This window comes from Pseudochaenichthys georgianus, chromosome 16, assembly GCF_902827115.2.
Source record: "Pseudochaenichthys georgianus chromosome 16, fPseGeo1.2, whole genome shotgun sequence".
Lineage (NCBI taxonomy): Eukaryota > Metazoa > Chordata > Actinopteri > Perciformes > Channichthyidae > Pseudochaenichthys > Pseudochaenichthys georgianus.
The window spans coordinates 47,373,991-47,399,973 of NC_047518.2; the positions used below are offsets into that span (position 1 = coordinate 47,373,991).

The 25,983-nt window shown below is 39.7% G+C and overlaps 1 protein-coding gene across 1 annotated transcript; it reads right to left on the reverse strand.

Moving 5' to 3' along the window:
• Positions 1 to 1,617: 1,617 nt before the first annotated feature.
• Positions 1,618 to 11,402, reverse strand: LOC139435386 (zinc finger protein 41 homolog). The gene is made up of 3 exons (XM_071206034.1): positions 11,283 to 11,402; positions 2,711 to 3,336; positions 1,618 to 2,031 (listed from the first exon to the last, which is right to left on the reverse strand). Exons 2-3 carry the CDS (start codon positions 3,089 to 3,091, stop codon positions 1,942 to 1,944), a joined length of 471 nt encoding a protein of 156 aa, XP_071062135.1. The 5' UTR covers positions 3,092 to 3,336; positions 11,283 to 11,402; the 3' UTR covers positions 1,618 to 1,941.
• Between the last annotated feature and the right edge of the window lie 14,581 nt (positions 11,403 to 25,983).

Here is a 25,983-nt window from a genome sequence, read left to right on the forward strand (position 1 = left end):
AAAACAGGCCGCCTCAAAACCCCCTGTTCAACTAGTCCAGTTATCAAAGTAGCCTTGAGTTCACTTTTTACCAGAGCCGAGGAGACAGAAACATGATAATGGTCAGCAATCAGGGTTGGGAGGGTTACTTTGTAAATGTAATCAGTTACTGATTACTGATTACATGGCTCTGAAAGTAATCCGAATACAGTTACAGTTACGTGTCTTTAAAAAGTAACGTAATCAGACTACTTTATCTTTCCTTCACGGATGGTATGTTTTGGTGAACAGGAGACACAAAAAGCAAAAGGAAACTGAACGTGTTTTTACTGTTTTAATGGCGTATCAAGAGCACAACTGAAACATCGCATCTGAAACGATGTAACAACATAATACACTTGTTGGGGATGCAGCTTGGGATGTGAGGAGTGAGGGACACGGCTTAGAACGGGCGTGTCGCCTTCTGTCCTGCCAGTGTTGGCAGGACATGAATTAAAATGTCGAACTCAGACTTCATTTTAAGGACATTTCGGCCAGGAATAGAGCTATATTTGTTTAAGCACCGGATCGGCAAAACAGGAGAGGAGAGTGTGTGCACCAGTCTGCCTTGATCTATGAATTCATGTCTGTGCCTCTCACAGTATCTGCTGCCCGCAGCTGTTTTATAGAAGGAACACCTCCTTCACTTCATGACCTCTCTGCAGCCCAGGAGGCAGCGGGAGGGTTAACTCCGCCTCTGAGAAGACGAGCTCGCACCGCCTTCACTGTGTTTACCTTCAGAAATAATCATTAGTAAGGCTAAAGAGCGACTGCAGGCTGATGTGTTTTAACCACACACACCTCTATATACACACACGCGATTTAAACGCAGACTTTTGTTCCTCCATGTTTCGTTGTTATTGTTTCACTGAGCGAGCGGACCGGCGATTTTTTTTCAAACGCTTTTTTGGCCCATCTGCGCGGTAATAGGTTTTGTGCGCTGTGATGATTCCGCTGTACCTTTAGTAATGAATATTAAATGTTGTGAGGAAATCTTTCCACCAATAATTCCAATAAGTAATCCAAAATGTATTCACTTCAGGTTTACGAAAGTAACTGTAATCAGATTACTCGTTTTTCAAATGTAACGCGAGCTGAATACAGTTACTTGATTTGTGTATTCTGATTACGTAACGCCGTTACATGTATTCCGTTACAACCCAACCCTGTCAGCAACTAACCGCAAATCAACCTTCCTGTACCCGTCTAGCTGACCCACAGTAGGACTGGCCACAAACTGCTCCAACACAAAAGCCATCTTTAGCAACGGCTACTTACAAATATTATTATTTATTTATTTACAAACTTCCCCAGATCCTGCCTACCAAACTTTACCTAACTATCTTCTGGAGCGTGCCGGGCTCGAGGCGACTTTAAAAAAGGCAAACATCAGCGGCCGAAACCCTGAATCGCCTGCCCCCAACAGGGAATGAATCCCCACCCAGGATTACCCCGAAAATAAAAAAGGCAAAATAAAAAATGAGTATCCGAAGGAAGGACTGATTCAGTCCAGCTAGACACTCCCCTGTCTAAACTGAGGAAGCTGTTCAACAGTAAATAATATCACAGCCAATTCTACACCTATATACCCTACTGCTCACCACCAGACACAATAACACTAACCAACAACCACATACTCACTCTTTGTCTCAAAGATTGGACGAGCCCCCATGTTACGTTCCCTTGTAGAGCTAGGGGTACCAAGGGAAGTAGCGACACACCAGATAGCCGGACGAGAGAAAAAGGAGAGGAAACGGAAGGCTGAAGGAGTTTAAGTGAGGTTTTAATGCGTCAATACGTAAGGCGGCTCACCAGCCAAATTACAACACAAACGTACAATAAACAACACAACTAGGCTGGGTTGTACACAGAGACAGGCTGCACACATGCAGCCAGACGAGAAGGAGAGAAAGAAGGGGGCCCTCACTGCCGTCCTCCTCCGGTCCTATATGGAATCCTTGATTGTAAAGTAGGAGCACCTGGGAAGAGGCTGCACCTGGGAAGAGGCTGCACCTGGGGACAATCAGAGGGAGAGAGAGGGAAAACACACACACACTACGGCACGTAACAGACACCGTCCTGCAGAGAGCACACAGCCCAACAGCACGTTGTTGGTCTAGCATCACTTTACAAAACGTTAGAATTAAGACACTAAGACTAGCTGGTCCCTTGTAAAGGTCAGTCCACCTTAAATGAGCAGTGGGTTATCAGCAGGTGAAAGGCAGGACACGGGAACTTGGTCCTGAGGAGATGTAACGATTATTAAACAAGAAATAGTCGAGTCAAGGGGTCGAAGAAATTAACATTTGTGATTATTAGCGAATCGGTTGCAGGTGGGTGAAAACAGGCTTAGGGAGTAACGTATTACATGTAACAGCATTAGGATACAAAATAGATAAATGTATTCCCTTACCAACACACTTGGTCTTTTTAAACGATTACGCCATTTAAATATTTTGTCACAAACTTTGCAGATCTATTTTTCCTCTCCTGTGTGGATTCTCATGTGTCTCTTTAAACTTCTACTCAGTAAAAAAGATTTCTTACAGACTGTACAGGTGAATGGTTTATCTCCTGTGTGGACTCTCATATGTAGCTTTAAATGTCCACTCTGTGGAAAAGCTTTCTTACAGACTGTACAGGTGAATGGTTTCTCTCCTGTGTGGATTCTCATGTGTGTCTTTAAACTTACCATCTGTGAAAAAGCTTTCTTACAGACTGAGCAGGTGAATGGTTTCTCTCCTGTGTGGACTCTCATGTGTCTCTTTAAAGTTCCACTGTGTGGAAAAGCTTTCTTACAGACTGAGCAGCTGAATGGTTTCTCTATAGCACTACGTTGTGGATCACTGGCAGATTCATGTCGATTTTTCAGTGAGTTTGAACCTGAGGCAGGTTCTCTGGTCTCTTTCCAATCAGCACTGTCTTCAGCGTCAGGTTCAGAAGAGTCTTCAGTGTCAGGTTCAAAAGAGTCTTCAGTGTGGTCCTCAGTCTTTGGTTGTAAACTGCTCTCTGGATCTGAGCTCCTGGCTGGTTCTGGTCCTCGACAGTGATCTCCATCAGCTTCTGTTTCCATGTGTTCAGTTTGTCTTTGATGAGGCTGAGAGGACTGAGGTTTCTCTTCATCACCTTCACTCTTCACAGGGCCAGGAGTGAAAGTGGACTTGGTGATATCAGCCTCCTCCAGCTCCTGAAGCTGCTCTCCCTCCTGTTCCTGCTTAATGTGTGGGGGGTGCTCTGGGTCCTCCTGGTCCAGACTGGTGCTCCACTCCTGCTGGTCAGGGAGAAGCTCTTCTTTAACTACCACCAGCTGCTGGACGTCTGCAGGAAACAGGAAACACAGTCAGAACAAACTGTTAAGTGTTAGCATTTAAAAATCTCATCACCATTACAATGGGAGACATTTTGCAGCCCTAATAAATGCCTTTGTTTTTATATTTTCACATTATCTTCCCACCTATTGTGTATTTCTGTTGGCTCAAGTCACCTCATGTAGCCCAGCCCCTTTCCACTTCCAGTTAAAATTGTAAAAGGGTTTTTTCTTCTGGCGTAGCACTAGCCGCAATGTAAACAAGGAATTGTATTTGGGATCGTTCACAGATACACTACTCCTACAGTATAGAATGAAAATACTGTTACAAATTAAAATCCTGCATTCAAACCTTATTTAAGTAAAAGTATGCAAGTATTAACAGAACATTTGACGGCACCTTCTTATGAAACAGTAATTATGGTGCAGTAAAATGTTCCCTGTCAGTGTTTAATTGATGTTGTTTCTTGATTATTTTGTATGTTGCATTTTACTGCTGCACATGTTCAAAGTTGCGCTTGTATAAATGATTATGGATGAGGGAACCTGCTAAATGTTCAAATATGTGTGTTTTTTATACCACAGCATTCTGCAGTAGCCAGCAAAATATAAATCATATTCTGGATTTGTTAACACTTTTTTGTTAACTAGATATTTCTAGTTAAAGGTGGGGAAGGTAAGTTTGAGAAACCAGCTGGAGATACACTTTTTGTTATATGCCATGGAATGCCCTTAACATCCCGATAGCAATGACTATTTTAAGTGCTTTGACAAAAAATCCATAAACAAATGTCATCTGTGGAAGCCGTAGTACTGTAAAAAGCACGACCAATCATCTGAGCCGGCTAAAGTAACTGGGTGGCCTACCTGCCTGTCAGCCTTCCATCTGGGCACAAACTTATCTCGTGCCCTCATTGGTCATGTGCGCGTTCGTGTGTGTTGGAGGAGGGGCTCTGGAAGGAAGTGGCAGATTTTTCCGGTTGTGTATTTTCAAATTCTAGCGCACTCGAGCTGGTTTCTCCAAAATTACCTACCCCACCTTTAATGTGTTCTTTTATAGTTTTGATGTCTTCAGTATAAATCTAAAAAGTAGAACCAACGCCACTAATAATTTTAACGCATGTCTATTTTTTGTCCTCGGCCGCCCCGTAGTTTTCAGTTTTTCAGAGAGCATCGAGTTTAAAATACTGTTGACAGTTCTGCTGTGTAAGTGGCCATGTCATACCTGACCTTTACCTCACCTACCTCTATTAAGGCGAGACACCCCAGGTGAATAGGGTAAACATTTTTTAACTTAAAGGTATCAGCTAGAAATGTCTCCAGTTAATTACTTACAATAAGGCAATTGTCTTTTGTATTACAAGTTTTCTGAAATAGCATGTTTAAATATGCAAATTAACCATTATCTCATTAAATATTTACATATTTTAACACATTTCAAGAATCGAAATCTGAACTTTGGATAAAGCCAGGTTCAAAATTCTTGTTTCATTTTGTAGACATATTAGTATCTAAGGCTTTTACAGAAGGGATATTGGATATCTCTTTTTATCACTCCATAAATCAGAAAATACTGTCAACAGCCCTAACATATCCATTTTCGTCATGTTTTTAGGTATACAATGTTGTGTAATTCAGGCTATGAATGATATATCAACAAACCCTTCTGTAAAAGCCTTCATAATATTGATAGGAATATGAACTGGAAGGTTTGGTGTCTCTACGTGCTACTGAAGTTGAAATTTCGAACTCAGAGTAGGAGAAAAAACTAATTTTGAGAAAACGACCTTTAAAGATTGCAGTGAGGCGCTAGCTAAACCCTCCTGTTCTTTGGATGACAGCTTGCGCATCGACGCACTCCGTGAAGGTATTTCATGTTCGGGGGCTTTTGTTTTTTGTATAACCTTGCTTCGTGCAAGTGACAATTGTTGTCGTCTGCTCTGTGAACAATTTTTTCGCCGTTCTTTTGCCATTTTGAGATTTCAATTTCTAGTGGAAAGCTAACCAGTAAGTGTTTTAGCACACCACGTGACGCTTCTGAACGAATCACGTTGTCAGAAATTGACACCAGCCAATGAGATTTTGTTTCTTGGTTTAAGACCCCTTTGTGCTTTCACGATTGGTTGCCGATACAAAGGAAATTACCATATTTGGATCCGATGAGATTGTGCAGGAGAGACACAGCTTTCCAACGATATCTCTGTTGACATGGTGCACACAGCGGTCGCGGTACTTTATGCTACGTTAGAATGCTAACTTTGTGAATTTAGGAGAAATCTCCAGACGCAAATAGACAATCTATAGTAAAAAAAACACTTGTATTGTGTATTTTGTACGTTTTCCTTCTAAAAGCCTGAAAGAAAACATGTTATAGAATCAAAATAGCACAAAACGATGTTTTTTTGCCTACCATTGATAAAAATATGCTAAATTGGCTGTGAATGTAAAGGATGTATGTTTCCTTCTTTGGTGTTTCAGGCATATGAAACCAGGCATGTGAAACTAGATAGAACATTCTGAACGTTTGACCTATACACACACACATTTTAGATGGTGCAATAAAAGCGTAAAAGTTCCAGCTATCATTCTCGAAAGGCGCTAGTGGTTTTTGACACCTTGAGAACGGTTACAGCGGGTATGAAGACAATGAGGCACAGGATGCAGGCGGCCTGCGCACAGATTCAAATCAACTTCGTGGGCCAGCGAATCGTAGAGACAAGCTGCCCATATTTGTCTATGTTAATAAATGAAGTCTCTGTTAATGAATTAAAGTATAAAGTTTGTATATTTGAAATTGCAATGTTTAAAGAAAATAATTTGATTCTAAAACATGACTGACGATGTGTTCTGCCTTATACTTGAGTTTGTGATTTATTTGATAGTTAACTTTATATTTTATTAAGATGTAATAGTACAGTAATATAAATAATTATTGACAAAATGTACATTGCGGATGTTAGCCACATTGGTAAGTTAGCTAAAAAGATAGCCATATTAGACAGTTATCATTCCCATTAATTGCCTCGTCAAACTACGAAAACGTTCGTTTGTCACAAAATAAATTACACTTGTTTGACTTAGATTTAAGGGCATGGGCTTGAGCATGATGTAATTATGTTATCTATCACATTCGCTAACCTATCTGTCTTTAAATTCTTTAAACAGCTCTGGATGCCGGTCGGCGAGGTGCTTAGCCAAGTCTGATGTGTTGGCTCCCTTGGTTTGCAGGGATCTAAAACATGTCTGACAGACGGACCTCGTGGTGTCCGTATGCCTTGCCCTCACTGTCAGAGATATAGCTAAAATACTTCAAAATGTCGCTTCTGGCGTCTTTTTTGTCAACAAGCCGAGGCGCAGAGGCAGGACTCGATGGAGCAAATATTGTCAAAAGTTATTCATAAAACAGTTTTAATTTGTGGAGACTTCAATATTGACCTTCTAAATCCAAATAATCACAGCATGACAGAAGAATTCATCAACACAATGTCCAGCATGAGTTTATATCCAAAAATTACTAGACCCAGCAGAATCACATCGCACTGTGCAACTCTCATAGACAATATATTCACACATGACATAGAAAACAACACAGTAAGTGGACTCTTAATAAATGACGAGTTAGATCAGAGCAAGCAATGAACGGTTTAAAAAATGCCTTACTGGCACAAAGATGGGATGATTTATACAAAGAAAACAATATTGACAGTGCATATGATCAATTCCTGAGAATTTTGTTATCATTATATAATACATACTGCCCAATTGTCAAATACAGAAGAAAAATGAAATATGCAGAATGTCCATGGATCACAAGGGGTTTACAAAATGCCTTTACAAAGAAAAATGCATTGTATAGAGATTTCATTGGAAATAAAACAAAAGAGACCGATATTAGATATAAAACATATAAAAATAAATTAACAATTATAATAAGGAACTGCAAAAGTGAATACTATCGGAAAATACTAGACAAACATAAAAACAACATTAAAGGAATATGGAGCATACTGAATAGTATTATAAAAAATGGGTCTAGAAAAAGGAGTTATCCACATTCTTCATTGACAAGGATAAGGAAGAGGAAAATATGGATGTTGTATCCAACAGTTTCAATGATTTCTTTGTAAATGTTGGACCTGAATTAGCAGGCAAAATCCCTGATGGAGGAACATCAGGAAAAAAAGCTGGAAAACGTAATAAAACTTAATCCTTTCTCAATGTTCCTCACAGCAGTGCATGGAAGGGAAGTAGCTGATATTGTAACGAAATGTAAAAACAAAAAATCTACGATTGTGATGACATTGACATGACTGTATTAAAAAAGGTTATAGATGTTATTTCAAAACCATTCACACACATATGTAACTTATCATTCCAAACTGGTGCATTTCCTAACAAAATGAAAATAGCAAAAGTCATACCTTTGTTCAAAGCTGGGAACAAACATCACTTCACAAACTACAGACCTGTCTCACTTCTTCCACAATTCTCGAAAAGCTTTTCAATAACAGACAATTTCAAAGAAAAACACAAACTTCTCATCGAAGGTCAATACGGATTCAGAGCCAATAGATCAACATCGATGGCTTTAATAGACTCACTTGAAGAAATTACTAGCTCAATTGACCAAAAGAAACATGCCATTGGAATATTCATTGACCTAAAAAAAGCATTTGACACAATTAATCATGACATATTAATAAAGAAACTGGAACGTTATGGAATCAAGGGTGTAGTTTTGGAATGGGTAAGGAGTTAATTAACCAACAGGCAACCGTTTGTGAAGCTGGAGAGTGTTGTTCTTCATATTTGGACATTACATGTGGTATCCCCCAGGGGTCAGTATTGGGGCCGAAACTATTTATTTACAGTACTCAAGTTTGCTTTGTTTGCTGATGACACCAATATATTTTGTTCTGGGGACAATGCACAGCTACTATTGGAAGTGATCACAGCTGAATTATGCAAACTAAAGTTATGGCTAACCAGTAATAAGTTATCATTAAACTTGAATAAAACAACATTAATCATATTTGGAAATAATATGGCTAATACACTAGCATCCATTAAGATAGATGGAATTTTCATTGAGAGAGTTAAAGAACATAAATTCCTTGGAATCACAATGGATGAGAAACTGAGCTGTAAACCACACATAAAACATATTCATTCCAAAGTTTCAAGAAGTATTGCAATATTAAACAAGGCAAAACAGATTCTTGATCAAAATTCCCTCTACATGCTTTACTGTCAGGGGCCGGGCTCGACATTAACGACTGCCCGATGGCCCGGGCCATATAGTATTTAGCTCGTACAATGAAGCCTCACCTGCTGGTTGCCAGATTGGGCAATCTATTATGTCAGTATCATGCAGCTCGCGGATCCAGTAATGAGTGACCCGACAGTAAAACTAAACATATCTATAAACTAGTTTAGGTAGTTTGAGAGGTCATTCAAATAGCTACGTGTGATATTCTAACCTGAAGTGTGTGTTTTGTCCGCTCACCGCTGCATGTGATTATGCAGAGCTGCGTGTCGACTCGTCAGCAGCAGCTGATCTCTCTCTCCCGTCAGATTAGACTTCACTCGCGTTTATGTCCATATCGATCAGATCCAGCTAGTTCTAGCTAATGATAGGACTACCTGCTTATTAAAAGACACCTACACAATAAGTGTCGCTATGCAACTGGGTGAGGCCACAAATGGCGCGTTTCCACTGCAGGCCTCGCTCGGTTTGGTTTGGCCTTATTAGGCCCGGCTCACTTTAATGCTGCGTTTCCATTACAGTTTAGGAACTGGGGTAGTTACTATAGTAACGAAGTGTTGGCGGGGCGATCAGCTTTTTGGCGGGCGGAGCGACGCTACATACAACTGCCGTGAGGTCATCTTCAATGCGACACAACTCACACAACAACAATGGAGCATGTGGAAGCCATCGTGTCCTTGCTTCTTGGTATGTGGTTTTTTATCACAGCAAGAAGGAAAACTTTGTTTCGGAAAAGGCTGCTTATAGCAAGACGTAATACAGAAGAAGCTGAGGGGAGACTTATGGCTATCGTACAACGCAGCAGAGACTACTCCAGGACGACTCAACAACAACGCTACTCGGTAAGATAGCGTTAGCTAACTAGCAATGTGTTTCACGCTCACTATACGACCAAAGTGTTTCACGCTAATTATATGACAAAGGTGTTTCAAGTATTTAATTAATTGTAGCTACCACTTTTACGTATTCAGTGTGAGAAAAAGTTTTTAGAGAGTCCATGGACAAGTGAGTTTGGCAATTTACTTGTCCCAATACATTTTTCACTTGTCCAGAAAGGACAACATTTGGGGCCACTGGAATCTTCTTCTTCGCCATCGTATTTTACATTTCCCCACGTTTTTTACGACACCGCTAACGTAAGTGAGCGGTAAGATTTGACTGCATGACATATAGGGTTGGGTATCGTTTGGATTTTAACGATTCCGGTTCTGCTTTTCGAGTCCGGTTATTTTCGGTTCTCGATTCCGGTTCTTTGAGAGGGTAAAAATAAGTCATGACAAACTGGGAGAAAATTATATTTATGAAAACATTAAGTCAAATCTGTATTAGGGTTGCCAGAAACTGATAAACAACAAAAGGAATTCCGTTGTTTTCTGTACTAGAACATGTTTACAGTACAAACAACAAACAAGCATGTCATCACAACGACGTGGCCTTGAAGTGAAGTTGGTAATGGCCAGCTGTGCTGCGTCTTTCTCTGTAACCTCTTTGGCGTGCTTCGCACTCAAATGCGAACGCATTGTTGAGGTTGAGATAGACCAACGTCTTTTCGCAGAGCTTGCATATAACTTCCTTTGGACTTGTAAGTTCGAAGTAGTTCCACAAGGAGGAACTCTTTTTACCTGCCGGCTTCCGCTTTGTTCATCTTTAGTCGCACGTGTGAGGGAGAGGGGGGGTGGGGTCGGTGTGCAGCAGCAGTCTGCTCTGCACGCAGGCTTCCTCCAAGTTTACAGTAAAACAAACTGGTGGTGTGACCAATGGCCATTTACAATTATTAATACTATTACTATTATTAGCATATATATATATATATTTATATATATTTTGGTTGAAACTAAGCCAGAAAAAGAAAAAAAAAACATAAATAATAAAAATATATATATAAATAATAAAAAAAATATATATATAAATAAAATCGATTTTTAAAAATAATATTCGATTATGGAGACTGTAACGAATATTCGAATAATCGAATAATCGCTGGAATCCCTAATCTGTATTCCTATTTACAAATCACTTCATACTGTTTAATTTCTTACGGTTATTGAATACAATTATATAATAATAATAATCTCTGCATTGTTTAGTTGGTTCTAAGTGGTGAAAAAAAAAAGGGAGAAGGGGCCGGATTTTCGGACGTGTAATTAGCTAAAGCTTTGTTGTTTATTGATATCAGACAATGATACTACAGATTATTCAATTATTCAAATATTTCGTTTTGTTATTGCATTCATTTGTATAGTACTGTATCATGTCTGTATCATATTTTGTTTCATTTGTATTTTCTTTGCTTTTACGTGCTCGAAAAAAATAAATAAACTACGTCACATTTAACCAACTAGTGCCCACATGCATGGGTCATATTTAAATCAGTACATTAAATGGCATATTATTCAATGTATGTATTTTTATAAATATATTTATTTTGGTAGGTTTGCTCTTCCGTAATACATTTTAATTATTATAATAAGGTACATGTGTCTAATAATACTTACATACTTTTAATTAAATAAGATATGAATGCAGTACTTTAACTTGTAATGGAGTATTTCCACAGTGTGGTGTTTGTACTTTTACTTCAGGATCTACTACCTGCAGCAAGTGCTGATAAAGGGTCTAAAGTGTTATTAATGTGATAATAAAGTGCTACTGAAGAGTGTAAAGTGTTAATTAAGGGTAAAGGGAACAGACCTGCTCTGTGGATCCGAAGCTGATGCTGTGAAACAGCGTCCAGTAGCTTCTGGAGTCTCTTGTTCTCCTCTTTGGAAAGAAACAGCTCCTCCTCGAGCTCTGCTATTGTTTGTTCAAACAGAGCAAATATCTCTTCAGCAGCAGCAGTGAGTCGCTGCTTCTTCAACGACAGCAGCATCTGGACTTTACTCATGTTTCCTAGATCACCTTTTCCTGCAGACTCCGTTAAACACACCGTTTCTCTCTCCATCAAACTCTCAATCTGACTAGTGTTGCTAACGTGTTTCCAGTTAGCATGCTAAGCTAGCTCCTGTAGTCCGAGGTAAACGCTCCAGAAAAAAGAGCACACAGTCCATTCGGAGGTTTATCCAGACACACAGACGATGGATCAGTAGAGCTGGAGCTCACACACACTTTCTCAGGAACACAGAGAGAGAGAACCGTAGCGACGAGTAGTGATGTTACGTATTGCGTGTGTCGAGTAATCCCCGAAGCTTTTTGTGAAGCATGTATCGAGGCTTGTATCGTTTTGGGCCAGTGACGTCATCGATGACAAACGAAGCCTCGCTGCCTGTCGATACCACGTGACTGCTTCACGAAGCGATTCAGATCGGTTGAACCGTTGAACCACAACGCTCATAATACCCATGGATGTATACTAAGAATCACATTATCCTTCCTGTCCCGGGCCCGGTGACACGATGGAATCAAGAGAGACCCTCACTCATATAGGTTGGAACCAAGCGGCAAACTCTGGGGAAGAGCCGGGAAGCCAATACGGAAGTGCCACACACTGCAGTTCATATATTGGCCGATAGGCGATGGCTGCAGAAAGGAGCAATTTCCATAGACCCCCATGTTAAAATGCCCAACTTTACAGCGGAAAAAAACATGTTTCTCTCCCTGGCTCCATACATTTTATTATCGATATAGTTAGATTCCACCTTCATGATTATGGATCTGTGAGTGAATTGTTTTCTAACGCGACCCTTTTATTTATATTAGGTCTTAAAGTTTGTGCATACATTAGGGCGTGGTCACTTTGATTGACAGATACGTGCCTCACTGTCAGCTAACAGCAACTTGTCCACTCTGCTAGGCTACAACCATAGTGGCTACAACGTTAGTTAGTCATAGTACTGTACTTGACCCTTTAGCTTTAGCCGTGTTCGTGGTGATATACCAGACAATTAAGATGTCGTGCTGTGCGCTTGAATGTACTAACAGAACTTCCAAGAAGTCTACTCTCAGCTTTTTTCGGTGAGTAAAATGATAATATTATACATGTTAACCCCGTTAGCAGGTGTTTGTGTGCTTGTTAGCTTAGCTTGTTATGTAGCTAGCTAAGGACGTAACCCTTTATGCATGTGTATATATATATATACAGTTTAGTTTATGATTCAGCCTTGGGTAAGACTTTTATAGTCTATGGCTATGACGCCCATAATGCTAAATGGGAGCAAATGTTAAAAGGGGACCAAATGATCCCAGTGGTGGCTGCCGGAGTCCGCCGCCGAAGCTAACCGGAGCCGTAGCTAGCCCTTTGCGGCTCCGTTAGCTTCGGCCAGCGGCGGAGCCCGGCGTTATAACTGGAGATCAAGGAATGCAGCGAAACGCGGACTTGGTTCGCCTGCAGCCCGCTATAGTATTAGCTAAAGAAATGATGTTGAACAAGGCTTATTAAGCTGAACATCGCCACAATTGTTCTGCTATGTATCGGTACTTATTTTATTTTATTAACGTGTGAATGACAAGCATTAAGAATAACAACAAATAGCTATTTATCTTGCATATTATCTCGTTTGATTATGAATGTAACGTTTATATAGTGGAACTACACTGTTTTATCAAAACCAAAGTGCCACGCAGTAACTTGGTCGGCCCATGCATGTATTTCAGCAGGAAATGTGCAACCTAGATTACATTTACCAACACAGACTATATAGAAATATTTGTAAAAGTTGTTCATGCGTTACTAAGTGAATATGGCATTAACCCCCTGTTGTCTTTGGGTCGGTTTTCATGTATTTTTGAATAAAGGTTTCCTTTCGGTGATCCAGACAGGCTGGACCAGTGGGTGCTGAACATCCGGAGGAATACATGGACCCCCAACGTTTCTTCTCGCCTGTGCAGTGCACACTTTGAGAGTCATCCCTTCAGCACGGACTCATGGGTACAGATCCTTTTTTAAAAACAAAATAACTTGGTTCCATTTGTGAGTGTAAATTGTTGTTACTAATTAAATACATGTTATACATTATACAATGCTAAATAATTGTTATGGCACAGCTTGCACATCAGTGATGAGTAATGTTCTTTTGATTAAAGGCCAAATTAAGATTTTGCCAGTTAAGTAAAGAAAAATAGAAATCGATTTGTTTGCAAACCATCACATTTCTCTTCAATTTATGCAAAGACTCTTTATCATAGATAGAGAATTGCCATTTCCCCCACATACTCTATGTTAAAAACAGATGAATTATATTACCTTTTTTTTACATTATTTTAATAGCAACATTCATTCATCTGTTGTCATCTTATAACTTATTTATCTTAACAGCTATCACTGTAAAAAAAAAATGATTTAATTTAATTTTACTATACAATATTTATCTTTACATTCTGTTCTTGCATATGTCTTATTATATTTACGTGTATATAGATTTCTGCCTGCACTCATTTATTATTCTTAATTTAATTTTGAATTTCTATTATTGTTTTATGTCTTATATAACTGTTGCATTGTTGGAGGAGCTCGGGACAGATGATTTTCATTGCCATTCCCACACTGTAGCCTATGTGCTATGACATAAATCCTTTGAATCTGAATCTTGGAAACACGTAATTGTTGAATGGATTAACTGCATAGTTAACACGTTGGCCCTCTATTGTCTTTTATAATGCACTCTTACATTTAAAACAACATTATTCAAAAGAAAGTTGAATATCTACAGACCTCAAAAAGTTATTTTATGTGTTTTTGTTTATTATTTTTATTAGGGAAGGAGATGCCTGAAAAACACTGCAGTGCTCACCATTTTCTATTTCACCAATGGCAAAGAACAAGAGCCTGGAAGGAAAAGCAGGGTGAGTAACAATGACGAGGTAAGTGACACTCCTAGTTCGACTGTTAATAGCAATGAGGAGGTTGCAGATGTAGACCATGGTAGTGGTGAAAACAGTCTTGCTGCTGATCAGAGCAATATCATTATGATACAAGGCATGCCTGAAGAAGCCTTTGTTGTTCCACATGTGGAGCGTAATGACATTCCAACAGTCAATGCTTGTGAGGAGGGTGTTGGTTTGGGCAGCAGCAGCCAACAAACAAAACAAATTGGAAAACAGGCAGACTCCGCCTCTGTTCACTCTCACACTTGGGCTTTAAACCAAGACGGGTCATGCTGAATAGTTTGTGCACACATTTCTAACATGTGATCTTTCTTTCATGTAGGACGCTTGAGGGAAGTTGCAACGCCTCGGCCAATGGGATGTCTTCTCCACGTGAAAGAGATGAAGGCATCATTTATAACTTGAGACCATTTTCCAAAAGTGATGACTTGTATTGGCTTAGATAGTAATGGATTACATCGAACACGAATCAAGATCCTATAGAGAAAAAGGGAAGTGTAATCCTTAGTTACAGAGGAAGAGATGTAATCGGATTAGTTTTACTTTTTTTAATAATAGGGAAACTCAGGATTACAATCTTATTCAAAACCTAAAAAGAGCAGATAGTGGTTGTTGTAAAATGATCTCTTCTCTGGAAGCGGTACTGTTCTGGAGGATAATACTTTCATTGTGAATCTATACCTACTGCCTGAATCTGCTTTATGGTATTATATTATACATTTTAAGTAAAAAAATCATATTCATATTCCTTCTCTCCTGTGTTATTTGCATTACATTTGATATTGAAGTAATCCAAAACAAAAGAAAGTTATCAGGTTACATTACTTTTATATCTTGATACTCACATGAAGTTACTGGTTGTGTTTTTGGCAAGTAGCCCTCCCAAGCCTGTGCATAGGTTATATCATTTTAATTACTGATACAGTTGTTGCACATCTTTAATTTATTTTGTAGTGTACTTAAAGGGATAGTGGAAATTGAACCCCAAATAGTTTCGTTTTAATTTATATACAAGCATAATTACGTACCAAAACAATCACACCTGATTAAAAAAATATAATAATTGCCTTACGCATGTTAGAAGCACTTTATTGCAGCTTCCCCGAACTTTTTTAGAAACGAAATGATCGAGTCAGCCAAACCGGAAGTGAGGAAAACTCAGGAAGACGAAACAATAACAAACCATGGCGTCTATGCAGATGAACGTGGAAGGGCAAATATACCAGACAAAGAAGAAGGATTGTACGAGGTATCCAGTGATGATAGCGAGTCAGAAACATCCTCTCGGCTTTCCTGCGAAAATGTCGTTTTAGGAACTGAATCTGAATCCGGTTCAGTAAGCGACGATGGTGAGAATATTGAGCCAGACGATGGACCATTACGTCCTTATTTGTTCGAGCCCGAGGTGATGGAGTTAGTTCACGGAATGGGCAATGGCGAGGATGACCAGGACCAGGCGCCAGATGATGCACCCCTACGCACAAATAATCTTGACTGGTAGGTCCCTAAGCATAGCTCACGCTAGGCGCTATATTATATATTGCAAAAGTTGGCATGCATGCAATGTAGGCCTATGGCTATGCCCGAGGATGACTGCATGTAGGGTACATTTCATAACATACCAGGGTCAGGTTCACATAAATTATCTTGTCACATTTATTATTGTATATGTAACAGCCTTATGGCATTAATTACATGAATACATTTAAATGAATTGTATACTAGCATGATATACAGCTAGAGCCAATCGGTCTTTTGACGTAGTATGGTCCTAATCCTAGGCTAGCCAGGCTGCCTGTCAAGTGTAGGCTGTACTCACAGTACTGTTAGTCTATCATGTCTATATGATGACTGTAGTGTACACATTCGACACTGTGTACCGGATTATCGGATGACGAGGCCTCCGGTCGCCTAATCGACAGGCAATAAATGGCGTTGTACACAATGGTACAGGCTAATGATGCATTAAATCAGCCAGAAAACATAATAAAATACTCGTGCCTCGTCCAATGTTTGTGCCCGTCTTCCTTTGTTTTCGTCATCACCCGAAGATTCCCGAAGTATTTCGTTTCATTGAGAGGGCGTGGTCGGGAGCAGTAAAATTGAAAATAAAATGAAACTAGGCGCATGAAATTAAAAAAAATGGTTTATTATGCTTATTTTAATAAAAATACATAAGTTAAACCCAAAATTCGCGGATTTCCACTATCCCTTTAAGTCATACAATGATTCTAAACCTTTACTTTTCATAAAATGCAAGATGTAACTTTCAATGTGGCTTGTGTATTATCACATTTTCAATGTAAATAGATCTGATTAAATAAAGAGTAAAAGCACAATCTTAAATGTTGACAGTTATCATTTCCTATGCTTATTGTTAATGTAGTGGTGTTTTGAACAAAATGTTGTCCTAAAGGAATTAAGATGTTTTTTATTTGTTGACAAAAGATTTAAAGTTGATGCTCACAACATGTGGGAACATTTATAGAGAAAAAATGTTCTATTGTAAAACAAATATTTATCTGCATACTGAACAATTTAGAAACTCTCTAAAAGGTATTATCTTCTGTGACGGTACGACCCTGTAGGGATTGTGGGTGTTGCACTTCATAATTACAGTCTATGGTATGCTTATGACATTGATGCCAAAATACATGGGACTAGGGGAGACCTTCCTGTTGTTTGCATTGTCACTGACAAATGACAGTGTAGTATTCATTATCAAGATTTTGTGTTTTTAAACTTGGGACTCTTTTCAGACTGCTCCGGCTTGGGAAAAGATTTGAGCCTTAATGTGTAATGTTTTCTGTATTGTATGGTAAGCTTATCCTTTCATTTGATAGTCCCATTTGGATGTGATAGCTAACATTTTCAGTAAGCAGTAGACAAAAGAAGTGAAAATATGAATGTAATTTATTTTCAATATTTACATAAATACATAATTATTTTAACAAATAAAATAACAAAAAACATCATAACAAATACAAAATAAAAGGTTTGACAGACAGCCATGCCCAGCATGGGCCTGGAGAGCTGCAGAGTCCATTGGGGGAAGAGGGGGGGGTGGGATGTGGGGAAGAGGAGGAGCAGCCATGTTAACAGTGTTATGGCTACAGATGTAATATCTAACTCAACATTAGCCATGACAGTCTGGGCTTAGCAAGGGCCTTAGAATACATACTCTAAAGGCCAAATCCAAAAACAGTGATACTGACATTTTAGCAGTTCACAGTCTTTGGAGGTGGTCTTTCAGGCAATTGGCTAGTGACTTTACAAAAAATATCATTTCCCCAAGGGGTGAAATTAAATCCATCTCGCAAAAACAGCCCAGGACTGTCATGTCTATGTTGGAGTGGTCAACAATGGCACCATTTAGGCTATGAACAAAGTAGCCATAACACTGTTAACAAACTTCCGGGCCTTGTCCATTTTGACAGGATTTGCACCAGCCCTCCACCGGCGCCTCTGGTTCATCTGGGAGAGCATGATCTTCATGCCAGGGTGCCGATGGTGAAGCTGGTGCAGGTCCTCCTTCATCTGGTTCAGCAACTGAACACTGGGCACATCCCCCAAGTCATTACCGCCACAGTGGATGAGGAGGACATCCGGGACTGCTCTTCCTCGCAGGGAGTAGGAAAAGAAAGGGAGGACACCTCTCCAGCGCAGTCCACCCCAACCGAACCAGCACACCCTCAGGTCGAGGCCAAGGTTGCTGCCGATGGTCTCTGTAGCTCTCTGGGCTCCATGCCGGACATAGCTGTCTCCGATTATCCATACAGTCACTATGGGAGGAAAATAAATGAGAGGAACAAATGCTTCAGATAATGAGGAATATCAAATGAATTATAAAGGGTTTCTCATTTTGTTCCTTTGACAATAACATGCAAAATAACTATGAAATCACACCTGTATGGTTAAAAGTAACAAGAGAGCAACCTCCTCAAAAACAGATTAACAGCACACAGTTTATATATATATATATTTATATACTGTCTGCTGTTTATCTACAATTGTGCACACATGTATATGTATAGTATGTTTGTGTGTAATGTCAACCATCTGAAGTCATGTAAAGTAAGCCAGGACCATCAACTTACAGGTTGTGCAGTTTGGCGTGGAGGAGGTTGCCATCTTCATTTTTCTTAATGCTGAAAGAAATAAAAATGGTTTAATCAATATAAAAGCACCTTTCTTTTTCTACAGTCATATTTCATTAATCACATTTAATTCACGCAACACTGGCCATATCTCTGCTAGTTTACAAAGTTTAGTTACAAATGACATTTATATTTGAAAAACGGTGAAGCACTTAAAAAACAATTGTATAGTGTAGGTTCAAGAACATTTAAATCAAAAGAACAAGTTTTGTAAAGTTACAGGGTATCTTACCTTCAGAATATGCCGGGAACGAGGAGCAGTGACCTCAAGCTGGGTTGTTAGCATAGGTTGTTAGCTTAATACTGAATAGAGCATGTTAGCTTAGCTTCTTAGCCTGAGCTAGGTCTGGAACGTCACGCTCGGTGGCAGCAGGTCCCGCCCTGTCCAACCTCGGCTCCGCCTCAGCACCGCCTCTTTGCCCTTATTTGGAGCAGGCGGGAGAAGGCGGGAGTTAGACTCTGACGTCGCTGTCGAGCCGTTAGTGGCTGACTCCGCCTACTAAGGGCTTCACGGCAACTCTGCAGAATCCTATGGGTGACGTCACGGACCCTACGTCCATTTATATATACAGTCTATGGTTGGAACATGTCAATAAGTAGCCTATAAATGGATGCAAGCATAAATAAATGTAGGAATAAAAACATAAACAAATAAATGAATAAATACAGGAATACATATGTGTCAATGTTTTCAGGAAGATTTAATGTGTGTGCTGTGGCTCAGCTGGAAAGCAGTTGACTCACGACCGCAGGGTCCCTGGTTCAATGACTGCCCAATACGTATTTGTTGTTGTTTATAAAAGCTACAGCTAAATGAGATAATGTAGTTAATAAATGTATTCTTTGATATGGTTTAGCCAGAGCCATTTAATAGAAGAGTTATGACATCTCCGTTCACTCCAATGGACCACTTTTGTACAGCAATGGCGGATCGTGTAGCCTCTCAATCGTTCCCCGGAAGTTAGCGCCAAGGCTGGCAGAGCTGTGGAGTTGCTGCATAATAGACCGTTCATGACGGACTTTTAAAGGTAAGAAGAAGTTTAAAGATGTATATTGCGGATATTATCAGTACATCTGATTCAAATGAACATGTGTATTAAAGGATGTCAGTGGATTATCCCTAAATTAGTAGATTTAGGGAACGTTTACAGATAACAGATTAAGCTAGCATACCGAAGCAAGTTAGCAACACACGTTGAACAGCCTTTTAATTGTAAATTCCGTTCTCTCTGTCATTTCGTCCAACATGTTGAATTAGAGAAGAGGGGCTTCTAAACGGGATTGTATGCGGGGGTGGAGGGAGTTAAATATTAGATAAATATAACTTTGGTGTGTGTAAGAGTGAGTGTTTTTAGCAGAGCCATATTGTGTCCTTGTGATTCTGTTGATTATTACCTGTCTGTATAATGTTGCAGCCCAGCTGATTCTGGATTGATGGCAAAGGGAGAGGGACTTAAGTGAGAGTGAAAATACAAGGTACGTTTAATACTACTGTTTTATATAAGTAAACACGTTATCTCCCCAAGGCAATAGGTGTGCTATATAGGTGTGTATAACCCTTTCTCCTGTCTGTTGCTCCCTCTCTCAGCACAAGAACCAGAGGGGGGTTCAATGGAGCCTGAATACCTGCACTGAGACCCTCACCCTGCACCCTGAGTCTCAACTCTGTGTTTTTCAAGCCTTTCCCTGTTTTTTTGTATTTAACAAAACATTAAGCTTTCCCAATGGTGTGGTTTTCGTTTTGTGAAAAAGTGCAAATGCAGTGTTTGTATATAAATCACATATTTTGTTGCTGTTGGTCGTGAAATTGCTCCGCTCTGTGTCAGTGGGGAAAGCCGTACATTCGTACTCCTTTCTCTGAGCGATTTGAGCATCCCCAGGCAGCACAGCAAACCATGGTGGCGACTAGGAGGCAGCACAGCAAACCAGGACAACACGGAGGAAAAGGCACCGACAAACTGCATGATATGCTCTTCTATGTTTATTGAATTCCATGTATTTGCAATGGATGTTCCTAAAGCAACACATTTAACATCATCATCATATCCTGTCGGTCACCTGTCCTTTCTGAAAGCCATAAAGATGACATTAGTCATTTAGATAACTTGTGTCCTCAGTTACCATGGGGATTACTGAAACTACCATGAATTTAAGAAAATGGTAGAAATGAATCCAATCTGAATTTTAAAGCATTACTTTAGATCCCCTCCCTCTAAATGTATCAATAAACATTAGAAAGTGATCCTCCTGACTACCATACAAGTTTAAGAAGATAATATTGGTTTGAAAGAATTCAAAGCTATACATAAACAGCAACAGGCTCTTTAACCAAGGCACTGATAGCCTAACATGTAAACTAGTTGTTCACACTAATCCTAATATTACCACTTAATATTAGCAAATTCGATTTTATTTTTGAAACATATTGATGTAAATACTTACACATATCGATTTGTTGTATAAATATTGCAAATCAAAACCTTTATTCACTAATAATTACCAAAAATCGTAGTTCTATCTCCTGTTATCAATGCATTCACATTGCCCGCCATGAACTTCCGGGGAACGATCCTCGTCTACATGAACCACGTGACGATAACCGTTTTTGGACTTCCGGTGTCGTAACTCTTCTATTAAATAGCTCTGGGTTTAGCCTTTCTCAGGCTACAACATGGTTACGTTTATGAATATTATTAAGGAATACAAATCCCTCTTTGCAATGTTTACCAGCCTCCTTAGGCTTTTCAATCACAATCATTCAACTGGAATAAATACAATATTGTTAACATGAAAATAGGATTTAATGTTCGTTGTTTAGAGTTATTCTAAGGCTTTACTCATTGGGAACTCGGTATGAGATAGAGCACACTGTTGAGATGTCTAATCTGCCTGTTTTACACACTTTGACCAACAGGGGGGTTTGTGTTCAAATGAAGCCCATGATGAAGCCTCATGAGATGAACCCTTTTGCGAACCAATTGGCTGGAAAGCTTCAAAGCTTCATAAGGCTTCATCTCGCCATCACTAGCGACGAGACCTTGGATGTATAATAAGAACTGGATACAGCGTGGGAGGCGGGGCCTCATTCATTCCTATGAGAGTTGCTCATTAGTGCATGATGATAAAATGGCCCAACTTTCGAGAGAGCGAAACGTCACAGATTACCCAGCAAGCCTGAGAAGTACCCGTATGTGCGCTCATAGCGCATGCGCAGCTTTAACCAAGGCTGAAGTCGTCGGCTGCAGTCGAATAGTCCAAAGATCAGCTCCTAAGTTCTAACCCTATCGTCTATTCCTTGACCTCTGAGTGAAACGTCACGGGGTTAAGGGATAGTGGACAGCAGAATTCAAAAGGATTTAGGAGAAGAGACTGCGGTACTTTAGAGAATCCGAATGCACTTTCACTATCCCACGTGTTTATGATGCGCCAGCGGACGTCCTGAATGTGCGTCTGCTGCTGTGGGGGAACTATGGAAACTGCAGTTTTCTATACAGCGCACTACAACATGGATGTTCAATAAGAACGAGGGACTGCTGTAAACTCATCCAGAGACTCTGCACCGTGCTCTGATGCTGTTGCTTTGCTTTATGAACAACAGAGAAACATATTCTTCATGACCAGTGGCGAGCCGTCAGGGCCCTCTAGGCACATTTTTTTTTAAATATATATTTTTTATATATATGTTTTTGTAGTTATATTTTTCATTAGTTTTACCAAAATAACTTGATTTAATTGTATTTAAAATAATATTTCCAAAGAAATAAATCCTTCGAATCCGCCTGTTCAGTTTCTGTTGGAATGTGAAGGGTTAAATACCGTCTCTGCGAGTTCTGTGAAGACGGGAGAGCTTTGTGGACCCTGCACCATTATGAGCGACCTGACAGGGAGGAGGTCATTGCCGGTTACGCTACACAGTTCAATTTGGCTGCTGTCTGAACCCAACATAGACATTTCGCGGATCAGGAAATTCCCTGCGAATCCTGAGGACAACGCAGGCCGGAATCACCACTCTGATCCTGCGTCCAAGGAAGCCCCAGCACCAGCTCAAAAAGCTTCTGTAGGCTAGATACCTGTGACGCCTGAAATCATTAAAAAAAAAATATTTAGTGTCATTTATACAAAATACAAGTACATTTAGTTTTTTTTTATGGGTTCAAAGAACCGTTGATTTTGACAATAAAGTTCCGAGTTGATATCAAATGTGTCGTGATTATTCATGTTTGGATGGGTAAAGAATATTCTGATTTCAAAAGCATAAGGTTGTGTGTGGACTTTTGTTGTCGTACACATGGGTGTGTTATGCCATTGCTGTGTAGTATATAATATAATAGTACATGTACAATGAAAGATTGCATAAAGCCATATACACCAGTATTTATTTCCATGAACAATATTAGCATTCGTTTTACAATTTCAGTCAAAACAAACCACTCACTGCTCTATTTGCCTCAACTGTAGTCCACCATGTTCAGCTCTGTAAATATTCAACGCATTCTGCAGGGAGAACACATTTAGGCACACAGGCTCCAATCCAGGATGGTCCACCATAAAGGTTACCGAGTCCTCAAGTTCCTGCATCCGTCTTGACACCTAGTGTGATAAACATATATTGAATGACATGTGAAAAATGTATTCTCTAAACAGACAACTTAGTGAAGCTATCAAAAATGCTACCTGTGGTATCTCCATGCAGCACACATTCTCCGTTCAGAAGGCATCGTGGCGCAATTTGCACATGTACACCTGTAGAAAGAAGTCAATAACTGAGCTTTTAAAAACACATGAAAATGCACACATTGCTGACAACTGAGGTGTTGGAGTTATACTTTTTTTTCAATAACTTTTTATCAAGTTATTGAACTTTCCAACGGTTTTTACACAATGTTGGAAGAAAAGGACTGTAAACTATTAATAAACGCAATGAGGCCATTGTATATATGCTGAAAATATGAATGTCTCCCTTTATAAATATATATATGTATCGCTGTTTTTGCGTTACAAGTTATAAACTGTGCACATTGCATTCTTGCTAATTAGCCAAAATATGAACGGAATAAGTAGCAAGCATCGTAACAGAGTAAAAATAAATAGGGACAACAGCTTGTCAACTAACCATTCAGAAACGTCCTGCTGCAACCGAGATGTTTGCACCTCCACCAAAACCTCCGCTGCTTCAGGGTCAGTCTCTGGATTAAATTGATAATATGCTTGAACACATGCATTGCTCTGAGATGACATGTTTATTACACACTCGTAATCACAGCAAGCACGGTAACGTGACTCTCGCTGGCTCATGCCTGCTCTTCTGCAGGGGGGCGTGGTCAGCTGCTGCTCAGAATTTTCAAAGACGGGCTTGGAATAGAGAGAAAATGAGCAAAACGAGGCATGGCTAAAAAATGATCTGTTTGGTATTTTGAATACACATACATATAAATAATATACCTTATATAGGTATGGTCATACACTATATCATTTAAATATAGCATCATAGGTCTCCTTTAATTCATTTGTAATTGTTACTTGGCTGTGGGTGCCCTGTCATGATAGGTATTTATATAAATGGTGTTGTTCTGTGTGGTAGAGGGTCACTGTCATTGATGCGTTTTGCACCCCGGGCCTCTGTTTTGATATTCCGCTGTGACGTAATATCTCTTCTTTTTTTCGAGGGAAGGGGGGTCAGAGGGCCTAGGTATAAAAGTCACGGCTCGCCACTGTTCATGACCAAAGTTGGAATTGAAATAAAAAACGAAAGTGAAACTTATGCTCGTCACCCTCTCCCTCCGGTCCACATTAATACCAATGATCCCAATATGTATGATTGTATGAACTAAAGATCTTAAAATCAATACAAATGTATTTATTATAAACGTTAGTCCTTAACATCTATCACCATTCAAACATCTTTTAAAAGTTGAACAAACCCCACACAGCTCAGTAAAGACTGAAATGTTGACTTTATTTGATAATTTCAGTAAAAACTAACGTTCATATTTCTCTTTTTGATTATAATACTGATGAACGTTCAAAACAAAGCACTTTGGCAACTTACCACCTATGTTTTAAAATGCTTAATAAGCACCGTAACTTTCATGATATAATTTCTCGGTCATAATCGGTTGTTTCCGTGAACGGCCGACTGTTGAGTGATGGCAAATGCTGCGGCCGCAAGGCATTGTGGGGCAGCATTTTCGCTTCTCCTGTCGGTTAGGGAGGTCCAGTGGTTCCTAAGCTAAAGGAGGTTATAAAGGAAGTTTGAAACCTCCTTTCCTATCATTCTCATCATTCTAGAGAATTCGAACGGCACTTTTCATGGCTGCCACTGAGGGACTTCCGGGTCATTTCACTCCTTCAGGAAGGTTCCTAAGCTAAATGGACTATTCGACTTCAGCCGAAGGCTGCGTTTCACTTCGGTTAAATGGATTCCTTGTGTCCCTCACTTGCGTCGTTTCCCTGCGACTAGTCCCTCCCACCAGGGAAGCATGGAGAGACGCAAGGAAACCACGAGAAGCAGGGAAATGAGTTTCAAGAGCAATGGGACGTCCTTTCCTCCGGAGCGTCACGTGAAGCGACATCCGTTTGATGACGCTGCACAGCTGATCGTCTTATAGCAGCTCTGTCCCCGTTATTTTCACAAACACCCCCGCCTCTGTTAGTACACATTTACTGACACAAACATTTGTATCATCTGTTGTAGACCCAAATAAATAAAATAAAATAAGAACTCATTCTCAAAAAAGATAAACGCCATTCTTAAAATGTATAAACGAACATTGGATTAATATTGATTAGAGTGCACAATAGAAATAAAAGAATTGAGAGAAGAAAAAGAGATATGTTATCTATCAAACCCCAGTTAGATTAACATTCATTGGATTGCACACTTTGTTTGTTTGGATATGTAGCAAATTAACATTTTAAATAGCACTTAATGATTGACTGAATGGAAATGACAATAAATGAAAAGCTAAAACGAAAAAAGCGATCATGAAAATGTTTCCAAAAAATGAATTAAATGATTTGTGACCACTTTGTTGTTCAGATATATCACATATTTGTAACTAAATGAAACATGAATTGAAACAAAACACAGTATAAACTGAGGAGTGACTCCCGTGAGGTTCATGTGTTTTCTTCACTCCGCTGGGAAACTGCTCTCATGTCAAGAAGCATCAGATCAGTGCATGCGCTGCATCGTCCAATCAGTGAGCGATACACAGTAAGGGGCACAGTATTGGGGCACTCGCAGCATGAGTTAAACACTCGTGCTGCATCTGACTGGGGTGATCGACTTGACATCCGTAACATTTTTCCCTTCTGTAAAGGTACACGACTCTATCCAACAGATGAACTACAACTGCTTTTACCGTATTCAGGAATGCCGATGTCCTAGCACGTTCTGTAGCATCACCCTCGGG

Bases quoted from the DNA above. Each gene is read 5' to 3' on its own strand.
- LOC139435386 (XM_071206034.1), bottom strand. From the start codon at position 3,091: ATGGAAACAGAAGCTGATGGAGATCACTGTCGAGGACCAGAACCAGCC. The intron at 2,032-2,710 runs GTAAGTTTAAAG...GATTGTCCCCAG, and splicing joins AGAAAGCTTTTTCACAGATG to GTGCAGCCTCTTCCCAGGTG.